Source organism: Cynara cardunculus (genome assembly GCF_001531365.2).
Source record: "Cynara cardunculus var. scolymus isolate 2C chromosome LG 13, CcrdV1, whole genome shotgun sequence".
Taxonomy (NCBI): Eukaryota; Viridiplantae; Streptophyta; class Magnoliopsida; order Asterales; family Asteraceae; genus Cynara; species Cynara cardunculus.
In genome coordinates this window covers 10,756,222-10,774,545 of record NC_037540.1, presented here as the reverse complement: position 1 = coordinate 10,774,545, position 18,324 = coordinate 10,756,222, and the positions used below count along the sequence as shown (strand labels likewise).

Below are 18,324 nucleotides of genomic sequence, written 5' to 3'. Positions count from 1 at the left end.
CATATTTACAATTAAAAATAATTGATCTAAAATAATTAATGGAATCAACAATCACCATTTTCTCCGTTGACAATGGTTTCCCTGCCTTTTGTTCACCTTCTCCGGCACCCACATTGTTTATCTTCGCTGGCCATTACATCCATATGTTCACCTTCCTCTTTAAAGCCCAAACCAAATTTTCTGCAACTACCACTACTAGAAAAATGGGTATTTGCGGCAGAAAAATTCGTCGAAAATCTAGCGGCGGATTTCCAGCGGACAACTAAAAAAGTCAACTTCCGGTGACTTCCGTCCGAAATCAGCCTGTAAATATATTTTAACACTATTTCTAGCGGATTGTACAAATTAAAAAATTAATTAAATATATTGTTAAATCAATTACCATAATTTTATCATCTAAGAAACAAAAATAGGTTTAACTTTTATGAACTTCCGTAAATATTTTTAAAGTCCTTGTATTTGCTTTTTAATAACTAAATCTATTGAATAATGATAATAGTAACATATAAATAATTAATATGATTAATAATAATTCTAAATAACTAATAACTGATATTGATAAAATAATCTACAATTAAAATTAATTAATAATTTTAAATTAATACTAATTAATATTTATTAATAAAATTCTTGTGTTATTTTTTTTTTTGACGACTCGATATATTGAATAATAGTAATGTAAAAATATTGATAAATTTAATAATAATTCTAAATAACNTTATTATTAATAGTAACAAATAACAATTAATATTAATTAAGATTATAATTGAAAAAATGACAAATAAGCTTCTAAAATAGCATTTCAATAAACTAATTTATATTCATCCAAACGCATATTCAAAAAATAAACTAGTTTATATTTCCCTAGCAATGCTTTATCGTTATTTGTAAGTTTTAAGGTTTTTCTAAAAACCACTCCCTGCCTCACAGATAACGTAAATATATGTCATTATCCAGCACAACCACCACCATCATCATTCATCACAACTAAACCATCATCACCTATCACCACCATTAACAAATGTAAAAACCTTAAATCAAACAAAAATAACTGGTTTTGGTTGAAGGAAGGGGGGCGACAGCGATTTCCATAGGGGGCGGGGGCTACGGTGGCGCAGGGATAAGGGATGCGACAACGTGTGAGCTTGGAGGCAAACATTTAAACGCCACGTTAAATTTTGCACACAGTTTATAAATATCTTTTACAAGTCTTTCTTTCACAACTGATTTTCTAAATCCTTGAGGTTTTCCATATCAACAACCTGCAAAGCAAAGGTTTTCATGCAGGTTCGAACACCAAAATCTTTGAACCTTTCTTTCGAGCTTACCAAAGAAGATGGCGAAACCATCTCGATATACAAAAGTACCCACAAAATAAAGTCGCATGTCCATGAACTTGAGCCTAAAGTTAGAGAGAGAGAGAGAGAGAGAATCCACATCAAATTTAAACCACTAAACTAACAAGTCTTTTGAGTTGGCATTTTATCTTACACATTTAGAGATGCTTGGAAAGAATCGACTCGACGACACTTTGAGCGATCGGATGGTAAGTTTCTCGAGCTTCTGAGAAAACCCTTTGTGCAAATATTTTCTCTTCTTCTTTGCTTGCATTCCCCTGAACAAGTGCTGTGTATAACGGGCGAAGGTATTTCATTCGCCCCACTTCCTTCAAGGTTTTCTCCACAACGTTATAGTATTCACTGCATCTTGAAGCAATCGCTAGTTGCAGGAATGCTACTTTCACCTCGTAGTCTTTTGATTCGGATAGCCTGTATCGGCAATCCAGGGCTGTAACCTGTATCATATCATCAAGATTTTGCCATCAAAGGACCAGACTAAAAAGGTTCCAGTTAAATTAGTCAAACTACTAAGGCTATGTTTGCCAATTTGTTGGTTAATAAGCTAGTTGTTCGTTGATAAATTAGTCATCTTTGGTAAAAAAAGCTCGTTGATAAACATAAGCTAGATGATAATGTAAAATGACCTAAAATGGTATGTTAGATATTAATTGGAAAAATACAGGGGGATAACCGGAAGAGAAAAATTTGGAAAAAAGCCTATGAAGCTTATTGAAGTAGTGTTTCAAAAAAGCTAGCTATTAACGAATCAAGTGTGGCTTTTTCAATAAGCTCAAAAAATAAGCTAGTTTATGGTTGCCAAACAAGGCCTAAATTCACATATCTTTGCTCTACAAAATAGGGTTACAGATGGTACAATGAGGTCAAATGGACTAACTTTCAACTTTGAAATTGATCTGGGATTCAGCAAATTCATGCCAAAACTCGGAAACACTACAGGAGTCCGAAAACAAATAAATGCAGCATTTTTTTTTTGGCTATGTTTTAATCCCGATTATGATCTTACTCATCAGTGATGATTACAAAAGATTATTACCCTACACGATTCAGCAATTATTAAGAGGTTTAGCAATGTCTTAAAACCTAAAATGTTTATGTTTAAAAAAACACTTTTTAACAGTAATCAGAAATCATTTCACCAAAAAAATACCAAATGCCAGCATAGTAATCAAAAATCGTTTTAATTTGCATTTTTTAAACCCGGCCCAGTTTTCTTTACCAGTTGGAGATTCAACCAGCCGAATTGTGTAAACAGTTTTAAACACTATACTTTTGATGTATGATCAATATCAGACAATTTCATTGGAATCTACCTCTAGTTGAGCATTGTGCTTATTTTCAAACAGAGAAACTATATTAAATTTAATAACCAGCCGAAATAGAGAGATAACAAAGGTAAATCTATCATATGAGGGTAGACATAAATAAGTACGCGGAAAGGAGCGTACCTGTGAAGCTTCAACAGATTTTGGAAGATTTTCTAAATAAAGCTCCCATTCCTGCCCATGCCAGTTAGCAACTTCTTCCTCACTTGGCATCCTACCTTGTTTAAACTCGTTTGCTAGTGAAACTATCTTTGTATAGATGTTAGAAACTGGCTCCATGGCATCAGGAGGGATGCCAGTACCCTCAGTCCATGTTTTTAAATCAATCTCCTTCTCTATTCCAGGAACATTTGTTTCCAAGAAATCAAGAAACATACATGTATCAATGGATTGGAACTTAAATGCAGCAATGTATTTCTTAAGGAACTCGTCAAAGGCTGGCCTCCCAATCTGAGTATCACATACAAAGCATAAGCAAATACAAAAATCAAAATAATAAACATATGAAAAGTGATAATAACAGAAGATGAAATAATATGAGTACCTGACGCTCGATACGCCACAGAAATTGAAAACCTTTCTCATATGGAACTTGAGAATAAACATCATCAGGATCCACCCCTTCTTGATTAGTTAGGAGTTTTGTGAACTCCATGTTATCTTTGAACCTCTCCATTTCATCAACCAAACCCTTCCAACCAATTCCAATATTTAATGCAGCTATGTCCTCCCCTTGTACAGCCTCAACTATTCTTCTTTCTGCATAAGTTGTAAATCCCTACGAGAAGAAAACCCAAATAATATGAAGATGTACATAGCCTTTTCATCCCAGAAGCATTATTTAAAATGAAATGGAACTTATGTTCATGTTAGCTTTTACATAGTGGGGCAGTGGGCACACGAAGGAAGCTGTCCCTTTCTCTATATACAAGCCTAGATCGCCCTTGCACAAAGTCCCGATAGTCTTCAATTAGGCTTCTCAAGCCTGGCTTGCACAGATTCATAGATAACCCTACTTCGCACACTCCAATACTAGGTCATTTTGTTGGGAACCAGTCTACTGAATTTTCGAAGAAGAGGGTTGCCTATACCTTCACATGATTCAATGTTCTTCATTTCGTAAAGCTTTGTCGACATATATATTATACATAAGAATTATAACATCAATCTTTAGGGTGTATTTTTGTAATATCAATCTTGTCACAACTTATGACTTATTTTGTAGTTTTCCACCACCGATTTCATGGTCAATTTATCCAATAATTTATCACCAAGTTCATCAAATATACATCATGATCCTCTAAAAAAACTGCTGACCAAGAAAAGGATGTGGAGCTATTATGGGCAGCATGATTAGGACTTAAACAGGGCATTGCCAATCTGCTTTTCGGATAAATGCAAGTGTGGCTCAGTCATGTGGTTAATTAAAACTATGTGCTTGTTATAATATCATGTAATGGTCAAATGTTCATTCTGAAATCCATGATCATGCCTTCCTTTAGATTTTTTTCTCCTCGAGGTCATAATGAGTTTGCTTCTTTTATAAAGCAATTCCTCAAACGTATCAACCGGATCACTAAGTCATAACTCTGCCACTTTCAAAGGGTTTCAATTCTCTTTACAAAGTCCAACAAGTTTCCATTGATCTTCAGTAAACACAAAGCACGTATTAAACTAAATTTTCAACATTGGTTTTCAGATGTTTAACAAATGTAACAAATCAAAAGATTTATGCTTGCCAATTGATAGTTATAGTGTCAACTAATAGAAGTGATCAAAGTTACCTCATTCAACCAGAAGTGATCATTAGTTTTGTTAGTGATCAAATTCCCAGTCCAGCTATGAGCAAGCTCGTGTGCTACAACCTGAGCCCCACTAGCATCTCCCTTGATCACCGTAGGAGTCAAAAACACCATCCTCGGATTCTCCATCCCACCATAAGGAAAACTAGGAGGTAAAACCAACAAATCAAACCTCTCCCAATCATAATTCCCAAACAATTTCTCTCCAACCCTAATCATATCTTCAGTACCCGCAAACTCCTTCGCCGCAGCATCAAGAACAGCAGGCACAGACTCTGCAAAAACCTTAGTTCTTGGACCCACTTCCCTATTCCCAATTTCTCCAACAGCAAAGGCAAACAAGTAAGGTGGAATCGGCTGTTCCATTGTAAACTCCTCAACCACTCTCCCTTCAGCACACCACAAGGACTCATCACAAGCCAAATCTGCATCACCCCCAGCCAACGGGGCCCTCCTTTCAACATGTCTCGCGCTCATAACAGCCGATAATTGATGTGGAATGTTCAGCTTGGCACTGTATCGAACACGTGATGTGGGTGTGTCCTGACACGGGAAAATCGACCTGGCATGAATAGATTGGCACTGAGTATACACAAAAGGGAACTTCTTGTTGAACGTCTGAGGAGGGGTTAACCATTGAAGGGCTGAACTCGAAGGAGATGTAACAAAAGTGATCAAGATTTTCGAATTGTTAGTGAGAGAAACAGTTAACGGTTGACCCTTGATGGGGTCGACGTCGGAAGAAAGACAAAACGGGAGTTGGGTATTGTTGGTTGGGTCGATAACCGAGGTTATGGTGAGAGAACGAGTGTCAAGGAGGAGATCGCCGGTATGAGGAGCGCATAGAGTGAGCAATGCGGAGGAAATGATGGTGGAGGTGGAGAAATCGAAGTAGAGGGAGAGAGCGACGTGGTTTGTTAGTGGGTGTGTTGAATCGGTGAAGGAGTGTGGATCAATTGGTGCCATTGTTGAAGCTCTAGGGTTTGAGGTGGTGGTGCAGATTGATGAAGGAAGTGCTGAAAGAGGAGAGAATCGCTCGATTTTGGGTATTTGATTCGCGAGTGTTAACTGCAGCAATCCTTCCTTCAAAATATAATGAATAAGCGTGGAATTTGATTCCCTGTTTTATCAACAAAAATATTGTTTTTTTAACAATAAATTATAAATTAAATTTTAATCTTTATATTAAAAAGTCATAAAGTATTAAACGTAATTGTATATAAAATAGGTATATATTCTCATAGTCCTCTTTGCATAAATTAATGCAAATTATTATCACAACTAAAAAACAATCTAACGGGTCGTTTATCAAACGATTATTTGGGTAAGTGAATACCAAGTCATTTTACTTTACCGGATGGATATTAAAGTAAGGATCAAAAATCTTACCCGGCAAAAGCAAGACAATCACCAAGAGTCTTACCCGGTAAGTGAGGGCGACGACTCTTATCATGGTAAGCGCTTACCGGGTAAATTGTTGCATACGATACCGTTTTGATGAACTAAAATCTTATCAGGTAAGTAAATGATAGTGTTAAGTTTACCGGTAAGCACTTACTGGTAAGTGTTTGATAAACGACCCCTAAGATTATGACTTATGAACAAAATTTCGATTTCTTTTAATCTTAATCCAAGATTTGTACTTTGAAATAATAGGGGCTGTTTGTGATTGTTTATTTAAAATAACTTGTGTTTTTTTTTTAAATGTTTATCAACTTATATGGTATTAAATTGGAGTTTTATAAAAGATGTTTGGATTGGTTTATGGTGGTGCCATAACGTAATAAGTTGGTAATAACGTGTTTGGATTAACTTATATATATATATATATATATATATATAAACTCCTTATTACCGGTACCATAATAAGTTAATAAGTTAGAAGGGGGTAACTTATCAAAATTCCTTATTACCGGTGTCAATGGTAAGTTACATTTGAATGACATAAAATAGTTTATTTTAAAATTAGTAATTTTAAGACTTCCGTTACAACATGTCAGCATTTATGTTTTCATTTATTATAGTTCTTATGCCAGCAATGAACGCGTATTTAGAATCTAAAATGTTACTTTTGGAACATACGAGTACAATTAATTTTGTTTCACCTAAAATTCGCCCAATTTGCCTCTGACTTAATCACCCGTCTGACATGAAAAATATCACAATATTAAGATAAATCAAGATGTAGACAATCAATTTTAAAGTTACGAACCACAACGGTGGTGGCTGACAAGTTTAAGCTTGAGCTACAAAGATCAAAAGTGTCTGGAAATCTCAGATTCAAATTCAATGAGAAATAAAAATCCCCTTGTGGCCATGAAAGTTCAAATGCGGTGACTCCGAACTACCATCAAAGCAGATAGTCGTCATGGGATTAGTCGACTCGCATAAAAGGTTAGATATTCAGGTTAAAACAAAAGCAAACCATAAATCTAAAAACCTAAACTTAAGGGCCGTTTACTAAACACTTACGCGGTAAGTACTTACCGGATAAATTTTCTCATCGGATGAACATGAGATGGGCCAAGAATCTTACCGGGTAAGAGCGACGAGAATGATGGAGAGTCTTACCCGGTAAGTGAGTATGACGACTCTTACCCATGTAAGCGCTTCCCCAGTAAATTATTGCATTCAATATGTTTTGATGTACTAAAATCTTACGCATCAAAATAAATCATAGTGTTGACTCTTATCGGTAAGCACTTACCGGATAAGCAATTGGATAAACGTCCCCTTAGAATCTCATATCTTAATTTAAGGTGGGAAATCTTATTTTCTTGTTTTATAGAATCTCTTGACACGTGTTTTTTTTTCTTTTTATTATGTCAGTTTTATAACAGATTAAAAAAATTACACTAAAAACTTGTCTTTTATTACAAATTGTCGTTTTTGTGACTATACCAAGAAGAACACTATAGAATTTGTAAGAACAAACAATTTTAAATAGTTGTTGGAAATATAAGTACAAAAGAAAGAACATTACACCTCACATTTTTGTTAAAAAATGTTTAATTCTTGTAAAATACAGTGTTTTGGTTTTCACAAAAACAACAAAAACTAGAGCAAACATATAATAGCGGATTCTAAATTATAACCAAGCGTTGTCTATTGAGCTTCCTTAACCAATTGGGTAGATCAAGAAAACAGCAGTCGCAGCTGCAACAGGAGCTGAATATGCAACATCATTTTGTAATAAAGATTGTTTGTAATGAAAAGTGAGCACCATATATATGGTTTACAAAGTCGATCATTATGTAAATACTTGTGATTGGACAAACTGAAACGAATTAGTAAACGAATCATTAGTAAGAACATGTTGACGATAAAACCCGAATTACAGTCTGAAAAAAAAAAAAAACTTTTGGGGTGTAGTTAATCCAAGTATTTATGTATCAAAGTTGTTAGAAATTGGCGTAAAAACCTATCAAAATGAAACCAACGTGAGAAACCACAAATTTTGTGTCTTGCAAGTTGACATCGTATATAATTATGCTCGTATTTTTATACTTATTGACTGGGTGCAAAACTTAGAATCTCCCATTCCTTTTATACTAGTGTGTTGGCATCGTTCGTTGCATAGTAGGGATCATCTTTAAAAAAAATATTGAACTTAAATGAGTTTATGATCACATATTAGATGATAAACTAATATAAATCGATATTACACTTACTGCAACAACCTCTTCCACAACCTCTACAACCACCATCGACCATCGACCACCACATGTTCATTGCCACCTCACCTCCACCATTACCTTCACTACATTGGCCACAACTACCTCCTCCACCATTGTCAATCACCACCACCATAATCCACCATATTCACGTCCTTCACAACCGTCGTCCACCAACCACCACTGTCTCTACCTCCATAACCACCGTCGGCCATCGATCACCATCGTACATCGCCACTACCACCTCCACCATAACCAACACCATCTATACCACCACTGCCATCACTACTACTACTACCATCATTTATATCAAAATTTTCATTCAAATTTGGTACCATTATATATGTATGTATTTATTTATATGAAAACTGTGTAAAAATGTTTATAAATTAAATTCTTTAATTATTTACTTTATTTATGTTAATTATAGTTACTATATAATATTTAGAATAATCAAATAACTTTGAAGGACAAGTTGTCTAGTTCTCATCCAGTCCTAGTCGTACCAAACACCAGACCGTTACTTGTTCTGTCATATCCCGTCCAGTCCTGTCTCATCCAGTCCTACCCTCTTGCCTTGTCCAGTCATGTATTGTCCAACCCTGTCCAGTCATGGATTGTCCAACCCTGTCAAATTATTTCTTCGTACCAAATACTACCTAAAAGTATGGGTGCTCAAAAACCCGACCAACCCGATCAACCCAACTCAACGCAAAATAACCCAACCCAAATCAACCTAATATCTAATCGAGTTGTAAAATTGTCAAACCGTAGGTATTGGGTTGATATTGGATTACTATTATTTGAACCCAACCCAACCCGATATCATTTTATTTCTTGAATTTAATATGATTGTTGAATTTCTATTAATATATACATTAGACAATTACACTATCATGTATGCTTTTCATATACACATATTTTCAATCTATTCATATCTCTATATAACTCATTCAGTAACTATGAACATATATATGTAAATTGAGAAAATTAACTGAATATAATATACGTAAGAAATATGAATAAGCTGTATCAAATGGTTGATGATGAAAAAGAAATTATGAGTAGAGAAATAATATATTCAAGATTAGAATAATATTTTAATATATCAAAGTATCAACCCGACCAACCCGTACGGGTTGGGTTAGGTTGGGTTGCACTTTGGTTTGGTTTGGGTTAGGTTAAGATTTTTCCAGAACGCAAGCATTTGATTGGGTTGTTCAAATGTCCTCAACCCGATCAACCCAACCCATGAGCAACCCCTACCTAAAAATCTTTAACATAATTAATATTTTAAAAATTCAAAAAAACGAGAAAATTCATAGCTAAGAATCCTACTCTAAAAAGGTGTTGGTTTTCCTTTTAGATATATATGTATATATATACACACATATTAAAAGGAAAAACATTTCTATTATGTATTATGTTATGCCTCATATTGGTACTATAACGCAGTTTCTATGCCGATTTCCTAGTTGTCAGAAGATCAATGAAATAAATCGTCAACCCTAATGATCGCGAAGATAAAATAATCATAAGTGTTGATTATTACGTAGAAGCACAAACTAAGATGTAATCTTACAAGTTACAGTCATCCAAACTCTTGGCATAATCTCCTTTTATCCTAATCCTATACTCCTTATCATAAAAGTATAACATGCGTCAATGGCTCCTTGATATCAAAAAATCTAACCAAAACCGTCACATATGAGTAACAAACTGTCGTAACCAGCTGATACACATTTATCTATTAAAGGTTACAAACGATACTTTACTCGATGAAGGGGGAGCCTTACAAAGAATATCTCAATATAACGTAACAAAATGGTACTCATAAGGAAACACATGAGATTTCCTTGCATAGCCTTGACTTCTCAATAGTCCAAAGGCAACCCTGCATCCCGTTAGTTGGCTTGTCCTCTTCTTTTATTGCATCCGACACGCTAGCTCTAAGCTCGGTCTAGCATGACCATGTTAGGGGCGGTTTACCCAAATGCTTATCCGGTAAGTGCTTATCTATAGGAGTCAACATTATAATTTACCTTGATGGCGTAAGATTTTAGTACATCAAAACGTATTGAATGCAACAATTTACCGGGTAAGCACTTACCTGGGTAAGAGTCGTCATCTCTCTTAACTGGTAAGATTATTGTCCCTTGACATGTTCATCCGATGAGAAAATTTATCCGGTAAGCATTTACCAAACAAGCATTTAGTAAATGGCCCCTTAGTCATGAACAAGAATACATAAGTTAGAAGATCAAAAACCCTTTTTAGCGTAACCTAAAAAGGAAACAATCCTCATACATAAATGATTCACTACAACCGTACAGGTGCATTGATTCACTCCAACCGTATAAGTGTACTAACCATAAGGGTGGTGCCTGATTGGTTTAAGTTTGATTCTAAAGGTCAAAAGTACCTGGAGGTCTCAGGTTTAAATTCAAGAAGAAATAAAAATCCCTTTGTAGGCACGGAGGTTCAAATGCAGTGACTCCGTTCTATCTGCAAATGGATTTAAATCTTGTGAGTTAACCCAACTGATAATAAATTTAAAGTGTTTAAAGACTTTCTAAAAAATCACCGACTCAAGTTCTACATATCACTGATCTGGATATCCACGATTGACAAAAGAAAACTGGTCTATAAATGGTTGAATAAGAGACTCTTAATTGTAATTGTGAAGGAAGGAGATATGATGAAAACCATACAAAATGAAGGGACAATGGAACCGACCCGCCGATGCAATCGGATCCATATTGTGCCCCAGTTTCCTGATACTCGCGATCCGTTTCTTCTCTTGGATCACGCTTAACCTTACATACCCAAATAATCGCACGGTTGGAAAGGAACATCCGCCCCAAAATCGGGAGCGCTTTATTCTCACCTGAAGAAGACGAACAACACATCTGAAACAACCAAGATGGATGATTACACTAGAGAAATGATGGACTTGAAGACTCTCGTCACTCGAACCCTAGAAAGAAAAGGGGTTCTCGCAAAGATCCGAGTAAAACCCATTTCCCTTTAACCTATTTTTATTATTGAATTTCATCTGGGGTTTAATGACATTTGCCTAAAATACCCAAAATCATATGGGTTTTAATATTTCTTTACCTGAAAATGTTGGTTCTCTTGACAATGAGGCGCACACGATTGTTGGATCCTATGGGTATGTGTAGTTTGTATCATACGTGCGTGTGTTTTCTCTAAAATGATCGAGGAGAATGCTGATAGGTTTGATTAATTGTTGATTGAGCTCAAGGGTTTGGTCGTGTTTCTTATATGTTGTTATGGGTTAAAGAGGTGTTATTTTACCTGGGGTTTGGATGGTTCAAATTCTCTTGTAATGGTTATTTATTCATTTATTTTTGCATTTTGGTTGTGAATGTAATTTGTGTATTGCAATCTATTAGGGTTTCTATTGTTGAAGGAATGCTAATATGACTGTTTCGTTATCTATTAAGATTTTGTATCTCATTTATTGAGATTTAGGAATTTAAAAGAAAAGAGCAAACACTTAGGCTTAAGATATATAATGTTTTCACATTTTGGTGTTTATGTTATTGGAATTTATTAGTGAAAAGTTCGCATTTTCGTTGCTTGAAGATGATGAAATTTTAACTGTTCTTGTGTTTGGCAAAGGTGGATGTCAAGAGATCCTGTGGTGATCTTCAAGTGTTACTTTCTTGGTTCAGGATTCAGGCACGAAACCTCGAAAGCTGTTAAGAGAATTATTGTTTTCAATCTCGGGGGTTCAACCATTCGTGGAATGCTGTCTTGGATGTTAATAACATGTTCAAAAAACTGAATTATAACGATATAAGTCAGGGTTTTGGAAGAAGAGCAAACATAGTAAATACTGAGAATTTTTAGAGGGTTCAATGTAATGCAAGTGCACTAGAAACATAGTAAATTGTTGAACAAGAATCTTTGCAAAAGGAAACTACAGAAATCTTGAAGATGTTTAAACCTTAACTTTCTAACATAGAAATTATCAGCTTGTCATCCTGAACTCATGGTTAGCTATACGGTTCTAGTGAATCATTATGTACGAGTTTTGTTTCTTTTTTTGTTATGCTAAAGTATCAAGGTTTGATCTTGAACTTATGTATTTTCTCTTTTGACTTACTTGATCATGCAAGGCTGAGCTTAGATCAAGTGTGTTTGAAGCAATTGAGGAAGAGGATAAGGCAATCGAAAAGGATGAAGGCTTGCCTCCTGCATTATTGGGGAGTTGCAATGACCGTGCAAAGCAACTTCATGCTTCCCCTTCAGGTATATTGGTTCATGTTCATATTGTCATCTATTTAAAGTACCCTTTGGCCTTTGTTGAGTTTTTATCCAAATATTTCTTTAGCAAGGTTTCTCCCTTCGTGAGTTAAGTTTGGTTTATTAATAGATAATAATATGTCCATTTGGCCATGATGATGTAGATTGTAAGATTAGGATGAAAAGAGATTATGTCAAGAGTTTGGATGATCGTTGGATCCGGTTTGAGTTCGTGCTTGTATGCGATGACTAGTGTCTTGTAATTCCTTTTTTCTCATGACAGCCAGGGTTAACAATCTTCTTCTAATGATCCTCCAATAACTAAGGAGATCGATGGAGAACTAAATAGAAAGGCGTTTCTTTTCTGTAAGAAAATGAACTAGAGATTCTAATTCATAAACTAGCAATTATTAACAATAAAAGATAAACGAGAACCATTAATAGTGATCCTAATGCAAGCTGTAGCATAGTTTATCTTGGCATTAATCTTAGGATACGCGTTCAGAACTTCAAGTTGCCTATGTTGTCCTTCCAAATCCCTTCTTGTCTATATTCTGCCACACATTATCTTATAGTGGGGTTCTTCTGTTTATTGTAGCCAATCACGTGTCAAGATACGGGCATGATTATATATGTTATGTTGGCATGCAAAATGCAATTTGTGGTTTCTCATTTTGGTTTCGTTTTGATGTGTTTTCAGGTCGGCTTCTAACAGCTCTAATATGTGAGTACTTGGACTGGGCACAACTTAGCCATACGCTAAAAGTTTATTTGCCTGAGTGTAACATGGTAATCACGCACAAAGTTACAAGCTTCATTGTATACATGTGCTTGCTAATGATTTGTTTTAGTTTGTTTAACCACAAGTTTTTAATAGTGATTCAACTTTTCAAACCCATAGTACCTGGTTTTTCGTTAAAACCAATGATTCTTATAAAACTGAAATGAAAACGATCGATTTTGAAAAGAGAGCCAAGTAGCATGTTCGTTTTTTGTATTTACTTCTTCACAAAATGCTAAAATGGTTTGTTCTTGCAAGCTATAGTGCTGTTTTGGTATTTCCACTAGTGCAATAGTTTGCAGCCAAAGACCAAGTAAATAACTACTTTTTTCAGTGCAGTTTCGTTAACTTTTTATTAAACCTTGCATTGCAGCAAAAGGATGCCTGGAAATCCGAATTAAAAGACTTCAGCAATAAGAACGGATATGATATAAACCGAAACGGTGATAGTGGTCCATTACTGTTGGATGTACTTGAAGGGTTCTTGAAATTTGAGGTTGTTTACTATTTTGTCCCTGGTGCTCTATCTATCATACTATTGTGTATGCCATATTACCATTTCTGCTGAAAAGATCCACATGACACCGGTTTTTAAACTTGATTGGAAGGGAAATTGTGGTATCTTTAGTTTCTATCTAAATAATATTCTTATGATTTGATTCATATGTATGTATACTCATAGTTTTTGGTTCGCCAATCGAGTTGAGCAGTGTAAAACGTATCCCATGAAGCATAAATTGAATCAGATTATAGATTCACTTCATTCTCTTGTAAATGGGTTTATTTAATATGTATGGATAATTGCATATAACGCAAAAAGTATGGGTCTCATCTCGTAATACTTGCAAGTTTCTGTTTTATGTCGTCAACAATGCTAATAAGAATCGGTTCTTGTAGAATCAATCTCAAGTAAGAACTGGTGGAAGGAGAATAATGACCTCCGAGCAAGACTCTTTGTCCAATTTTGATTCTCGAAACAGAAGGCCATCTTCCTCATCTGTTATCGGGGGCTTGCCGCCTCTTGGAAGGTAAATTGCATCCACCATGTCTCATGAACTTCTAACTTGATTTTCAATTGTATGCATTGTTCGACTCTGTGTCAAATATCTGAAATAATGTAATGACGATAATAAAATAAGAGAAACTTGTGAACCCAAATAACAATGGGGAAAAAGATATTCTAAGCTCTCTTTTTGTTTTAGTATTAGCAATAATGCTTATTTTTTGTCTCATATTCCAGGCAAATTCCGGCTTCCCAGGCATCAGGTAAATACTTTAATTGCTTTCTATTAGGAATTCTGTTCGACTATAATGTTATTTGTCCTTCATTAATTACTCAGATCGAAGGGGAGGCTCCTCGAATTTGGGCTTCAATCGAAGATACGAGGGTGATGATAATCCCGAGGACATTATGCGGGCCTCTGCTGCCTTGGAAAACCTTCAGTTGGACAGAAAGGCTCGTAATTTGACGAGCTCTTGGCGGTTAGTTTACACAACCATCCACCTTATTTGTTCCAAAATTAAACCCCCTTTGTAACCATAAAACTTAAATTGCACCAAGAGACTTGTAAACTACATGCTCATATTGGCTTGAGTCGTTAGCTTTGTTGAGCTGCCAAGCCCAAGCCATATTAGGCTTGAGCTCTGTCTTAAATAGTCGAATGAGCAGTCTGCTTGGCTCAAGATCACCAAGCTTTTTGACGAGCAAGCTCGTTTCATCAACACCCCTTGTCTAGATGACCTAACTGTGGCTAGTACAATAAATGCTCATTGAGCTGCCAAATCCAAGCCATACTAGCCTTGAGTTCATCTTGGAAAGTCAGACAAGCCAGCTTGTCTCATCAACATCTCTAATAATGGTCTTGCCAAACTTTTTGACATGGTGGCCCGTAGCTCACAAGCTCTCATGAGCAGGCTGCACCAAATCCCTAATACTTGAGACCTCATCTGGGTGTGTTTTGTATGCGGACAGGACTGGACTAGCGAGAGACAGAGAGGTATGAAGGTGAAGAATTGTGAAAGCTTTTAATTTGACATGGGTAGTTTAGTAATTTACCAAAGAAACTGTATTTTTGCCCCACTCAGTCTTTGTCTTGTCTTGTCGCACCAAACGTGGGACCACAAACTCTTGTTCTGTCATGCCCCGCATACCAAAAGCACCCATAGAACAAAAAGTATACCAGTTGACGAAGATGACATTTTAGGCACAAAGCAGAAACATAGAAACACTTGATGATTTGATCTTGTTTGACAGGCACGGAGGGGATGGCAGCAGCGAAGAAGATGGCAGGGGAGACCATATGTGATGTAACTTCACTTGAGCCTTGGTGTAGTTTGTAGTTGAACTTGGTACTAGTGTTTCAAAGCCCATTGGGATGATCCCTTTTCTCAAGGGTGGATCTGATTCAAATAGCAACAACTGTTGTATGTGTTTTTTAATACCATGATTGAAAATTATCCGCAATCGCTTTTTTTGCAACTATTTTCGTAGTCTTGTGATTGATGTCTTTGTAGCTTCAGCATAGCAGGTATGGAGACTGTTAATTTTTGCAAAATGAGTGAGAGGTCTGTTGTTCACCATGCACCTGGATTCCCCTTTTAAAGGCTGAAAGAGTCTTAGGGGCCGTTTACCAAACACTTAACTGGGTAAGCGCTTATCAAATACCTTACCAAGAATCTTATCTAGTACGAGGGAAACAAGGACCGAGAGTCTTACCTGGTAAGTGAGGGCAACGACTCTTACTATGGTAAGTGTTTACCGGGTAAATTGTTGCATACGATGCCGTTTTTAAATTTTAGTGTCCATTGTATCTAATATATAATTGTATCATTAATATTCAACAACTGATTTATCTATACTCCTTAAGAGCAGTTATAGTTATTCTTGAACTTTTAAGAGATACCACTCTATAAGCTTAATGTATAGATTTTAAAGCTCCAACATTTTACCATATTAAAAATCAAATCATTTATAATTTTCGAATTACATTTTATGTCCTTATAATTAGTTTACTTTTTATTTTTCATTTTTATTATATTAACATAAATAATCGTACATGAACAAAAATATATTAAAAAATAAGTTTCTTTTTTTACAAACAATACTCTCATAATCATCTCTTCTATACATACGAAATGAGCTCAATATTAAATATCATTAGATTTTGTTGAACTATTAAATATCATAAATATCTTCGAATTAATTTATTTTATATCCTTACATTAAAAATTTGTAAACCTTAAAAATATTAAAAATTCATAATCAAACTAAGTAATATATATTAAAAATATGTTTTTTATTATAAATTATACCATTATAATTTTTTCGTCAATACATTTAAAATATGTTCATTATTGAATATTTATGGATTTAATAATATAATAAATTATCATGAATACGTAGGAAATAATCTAACACACACACACATATATATATATATATATATATATATATAATATTAGTAAGCAAGTATAATGGTTATTGTTGAAAAAAAATCAGGTATAATAATCTATATTAGGTATTCTTTACTTATGTTTATTCAAAATTTACACTCAACTACATTGTACATGTATACAACTAAAATCGGAGTAGACAAAAAAAACATACATGAAAAATGATTGACATTTTAAAATCTCGGTTTTAAATCGAGACACACAGAGTAGCATCACACGAACACCTTACTAGTATGAATTAAAAGACATCATCTACCAAAACCCAATAAATATCAAAAGACATTATTTCTTGAAAAATATCATTTTCTACCGACCCATTGGAATTTTCTGGGTGATCCGTGACGGAAATTTCCACGGGTGATTTTTATGGGTATAAGGCATTTGTTTTGTAATGTACCATCAAACAAAAACATTATATAATACTAAAATATGTAAAATAAAAGTAATGTAATAGTATTTGATTTGTTTTATATAAATGAAATATATAAACATTAGTAGAATATATTATTCGGTTTAACCAAGTGAACCGAAAACTGAATCGGATAAAGATTCTATCTCGTTAACTGAATCATTTAACCCAAAAACCAAATAACTCGAAACCATTTAATTCAAATTTTATTCGGTTCGGGTGGGTTATTCGGTTTCACTTCTTTTCAACACCCCTACTCTCTTGAGCATTTAAATCTAGAGAATTTTCTAAATTTAGAAAAATTATTGCATTTCTTCTACTTTTTCTGTTTAAAAAAAAAAGTTTTGGAGTAAACAGGTATACGTTGAAACCCCATATATTTTCTTTATTTTAGAGAATCAGTTAGGATTACCATGTGCTTCATAAGATGTACATACCAAATTCGGGTGAACAGTGAACAATAACCTGTGATATATAACAAAAAGTGAGAACAACAATTATATCAAATAGTGGCCCCTTGAGCAGCGTGTGGTTTAGTTGGTAAAATGATAAGTGATTTTATTTAAATATATAAAAAGTAAACTTGCACCCCTCCGTTAGTCTCAGACGTTAAGTCAGCTCTGAAACGCCTCATCACATGTGGTTGCGTAATCAACTTTTTGCTCAAATATTATCTCAAGTAGCACCCTCATAAAATTTACGCCATGAACACTCGATCAAATAATATTTCAAAGTTCAAATGTGTGTTTATTTCGGGCAATAATGAAACTATAGTAAGATCAAAATCCGTCGATTTAAAAAATCGAAAGAGGATAAATCGAAATATAGCTACTACATCAAACTAAAAAAATATCCTTTACATGATTCTCACTGTAATGTTTGTTATATATGTTTTTTCACAAATTTTATAATCATAAAAATTCAGCATGTTTTCAGTGACATGTATTTTAGTATTAGGACCTTGAACTTCGTGCAAAAGGGTTTTTTATAATGTAATATCTAAGGCGACCCACACCATCTTGTCTCAAACGCTCATACAATTGACGAATCAGGTACACAACTTCTACTGTGTGGCCAGCTTACTTAAGAGCATGATGCCCACATAGAGCTCAATGTTCGAAAGCCAACGGAATTGTAACTCAGACATCACGAGTGTCAAACTCAAACCCTCCAATTGGATCAAGAATGAGGTCTTAAGAAATTAATTTGACGAGAAATGACAGATTTAGTTGTAAAAATATTAATGAAAG

General features: G+C 34.8%; 2 protein-coding genes across 2 annotated transcripts; one reads left to right on the top strand and one right to left on the bottom strand.

The window, feature by feature from the left end:
* Window positions 1-1,232: 1,232 nt before the first annotated feature.
* LOC112526141 (leukotriene A-4 hydrolase homolog) lies at window positions 1,233-5,533 on the bottom strand. Its single transcript, XM_025136535.1, has 4 exons — window positions 4,468-5,533; window positions 3,228-3,461; window positions 2,807-3,133; window positions 1,233-1,795 (listed from the first exon to the last, which is right to left on the bottom strand). The coding sequence occupies exons 1-4, from the start codon at window positions 5,449-5,451 to the stop codon at window positions 1,496-1,498; spliced, it is 1,845 nt and encodes a 614-aa protein (XP_024992303.1). The 5' UTR covers window positions 5,452-5,533; the 3' UTR covers window positions 1,233-1,495.
* Window positions 5,534-10,953: 5,420 nt separating this feature from the next.
* On the top strand, window positions 10,954-15,680 carry LOC112525184 (protein TONNEAU 1b-like). Its single transcript, XM_025135190.1, has 8 exons — window positions 10,954-11,169; window positions 12,305-12,437; window positions 13,132-13,220; window positions 13,586-13,708; window positions 14,110-14,240; window positions 14,453-14,478; window positions 14,553-14,694; window positions 15,467-15,680. Exons 1-8 carry the CDS (start codon window positions 11,083-11,085, stop codon window positions 15,516-15,518), a joined length of 783 nt encoding a protein of 260 aa, XP_024990958.1. The 5' UTR covers window positions 10,954-11,082; the 3' UTR covers window positions 15,519-15,680.
* The last annotated feature ends 2,644 nt before the right edge of the window (window positions 15,681-18,324 follow it).

What these genes read in the sequence shown, in the direction of transcription:
- LOC112525184 (XM_025135190.1), top strand. Translation starts at nt 11,083, where the DNA reads ATGGATGATTACACTAGAGAAATGATGGACTTGAAGACTCTCGTCACT. An exon ending in ATTTGCCTGAGTGTAACATG is followed by an intron (nt 13,221 to 13,585) that starts GTAATCACGCAC and finishes CTTGCATTGCAG; the next exon opens with CAAAAGGATGCCTGGAAATC. An exon ending in AATTTGACGAGCTCTTGGCG is followed by an intron (nt 14,695 to 15,466) that starts GTTAGTTTACAC and finishes CTTGTTTGACAG; the next exon opens with GCACGGAGGGGATGGCAGCA.
- LOC112526141 (XM_025136535.1), bottom strand. Translation starts at nt 5,451, where the DNA reads ATGGCACCAATTGATCCACACTCCTTCACCGATTCAACACACCCACTA. An exon ending in ATCACTTCTGGTTGAATGAG is followed by an intron (nt 3,462 to 4,467) that starts GTAACTTTGATC and finishes TTCTTCTCGTAG; the next exon opens with GGATTTACAACTTATGCAGA. An exon ending in TGTGGCGTATCGAGCGTCAG is followed by an intron (nt 3,134 to 3,227) that starts GTACTCATATTA and finishes TGTGATACTCAG; the next exon opens with ATTGGGAGGCCAGCCTTTGA.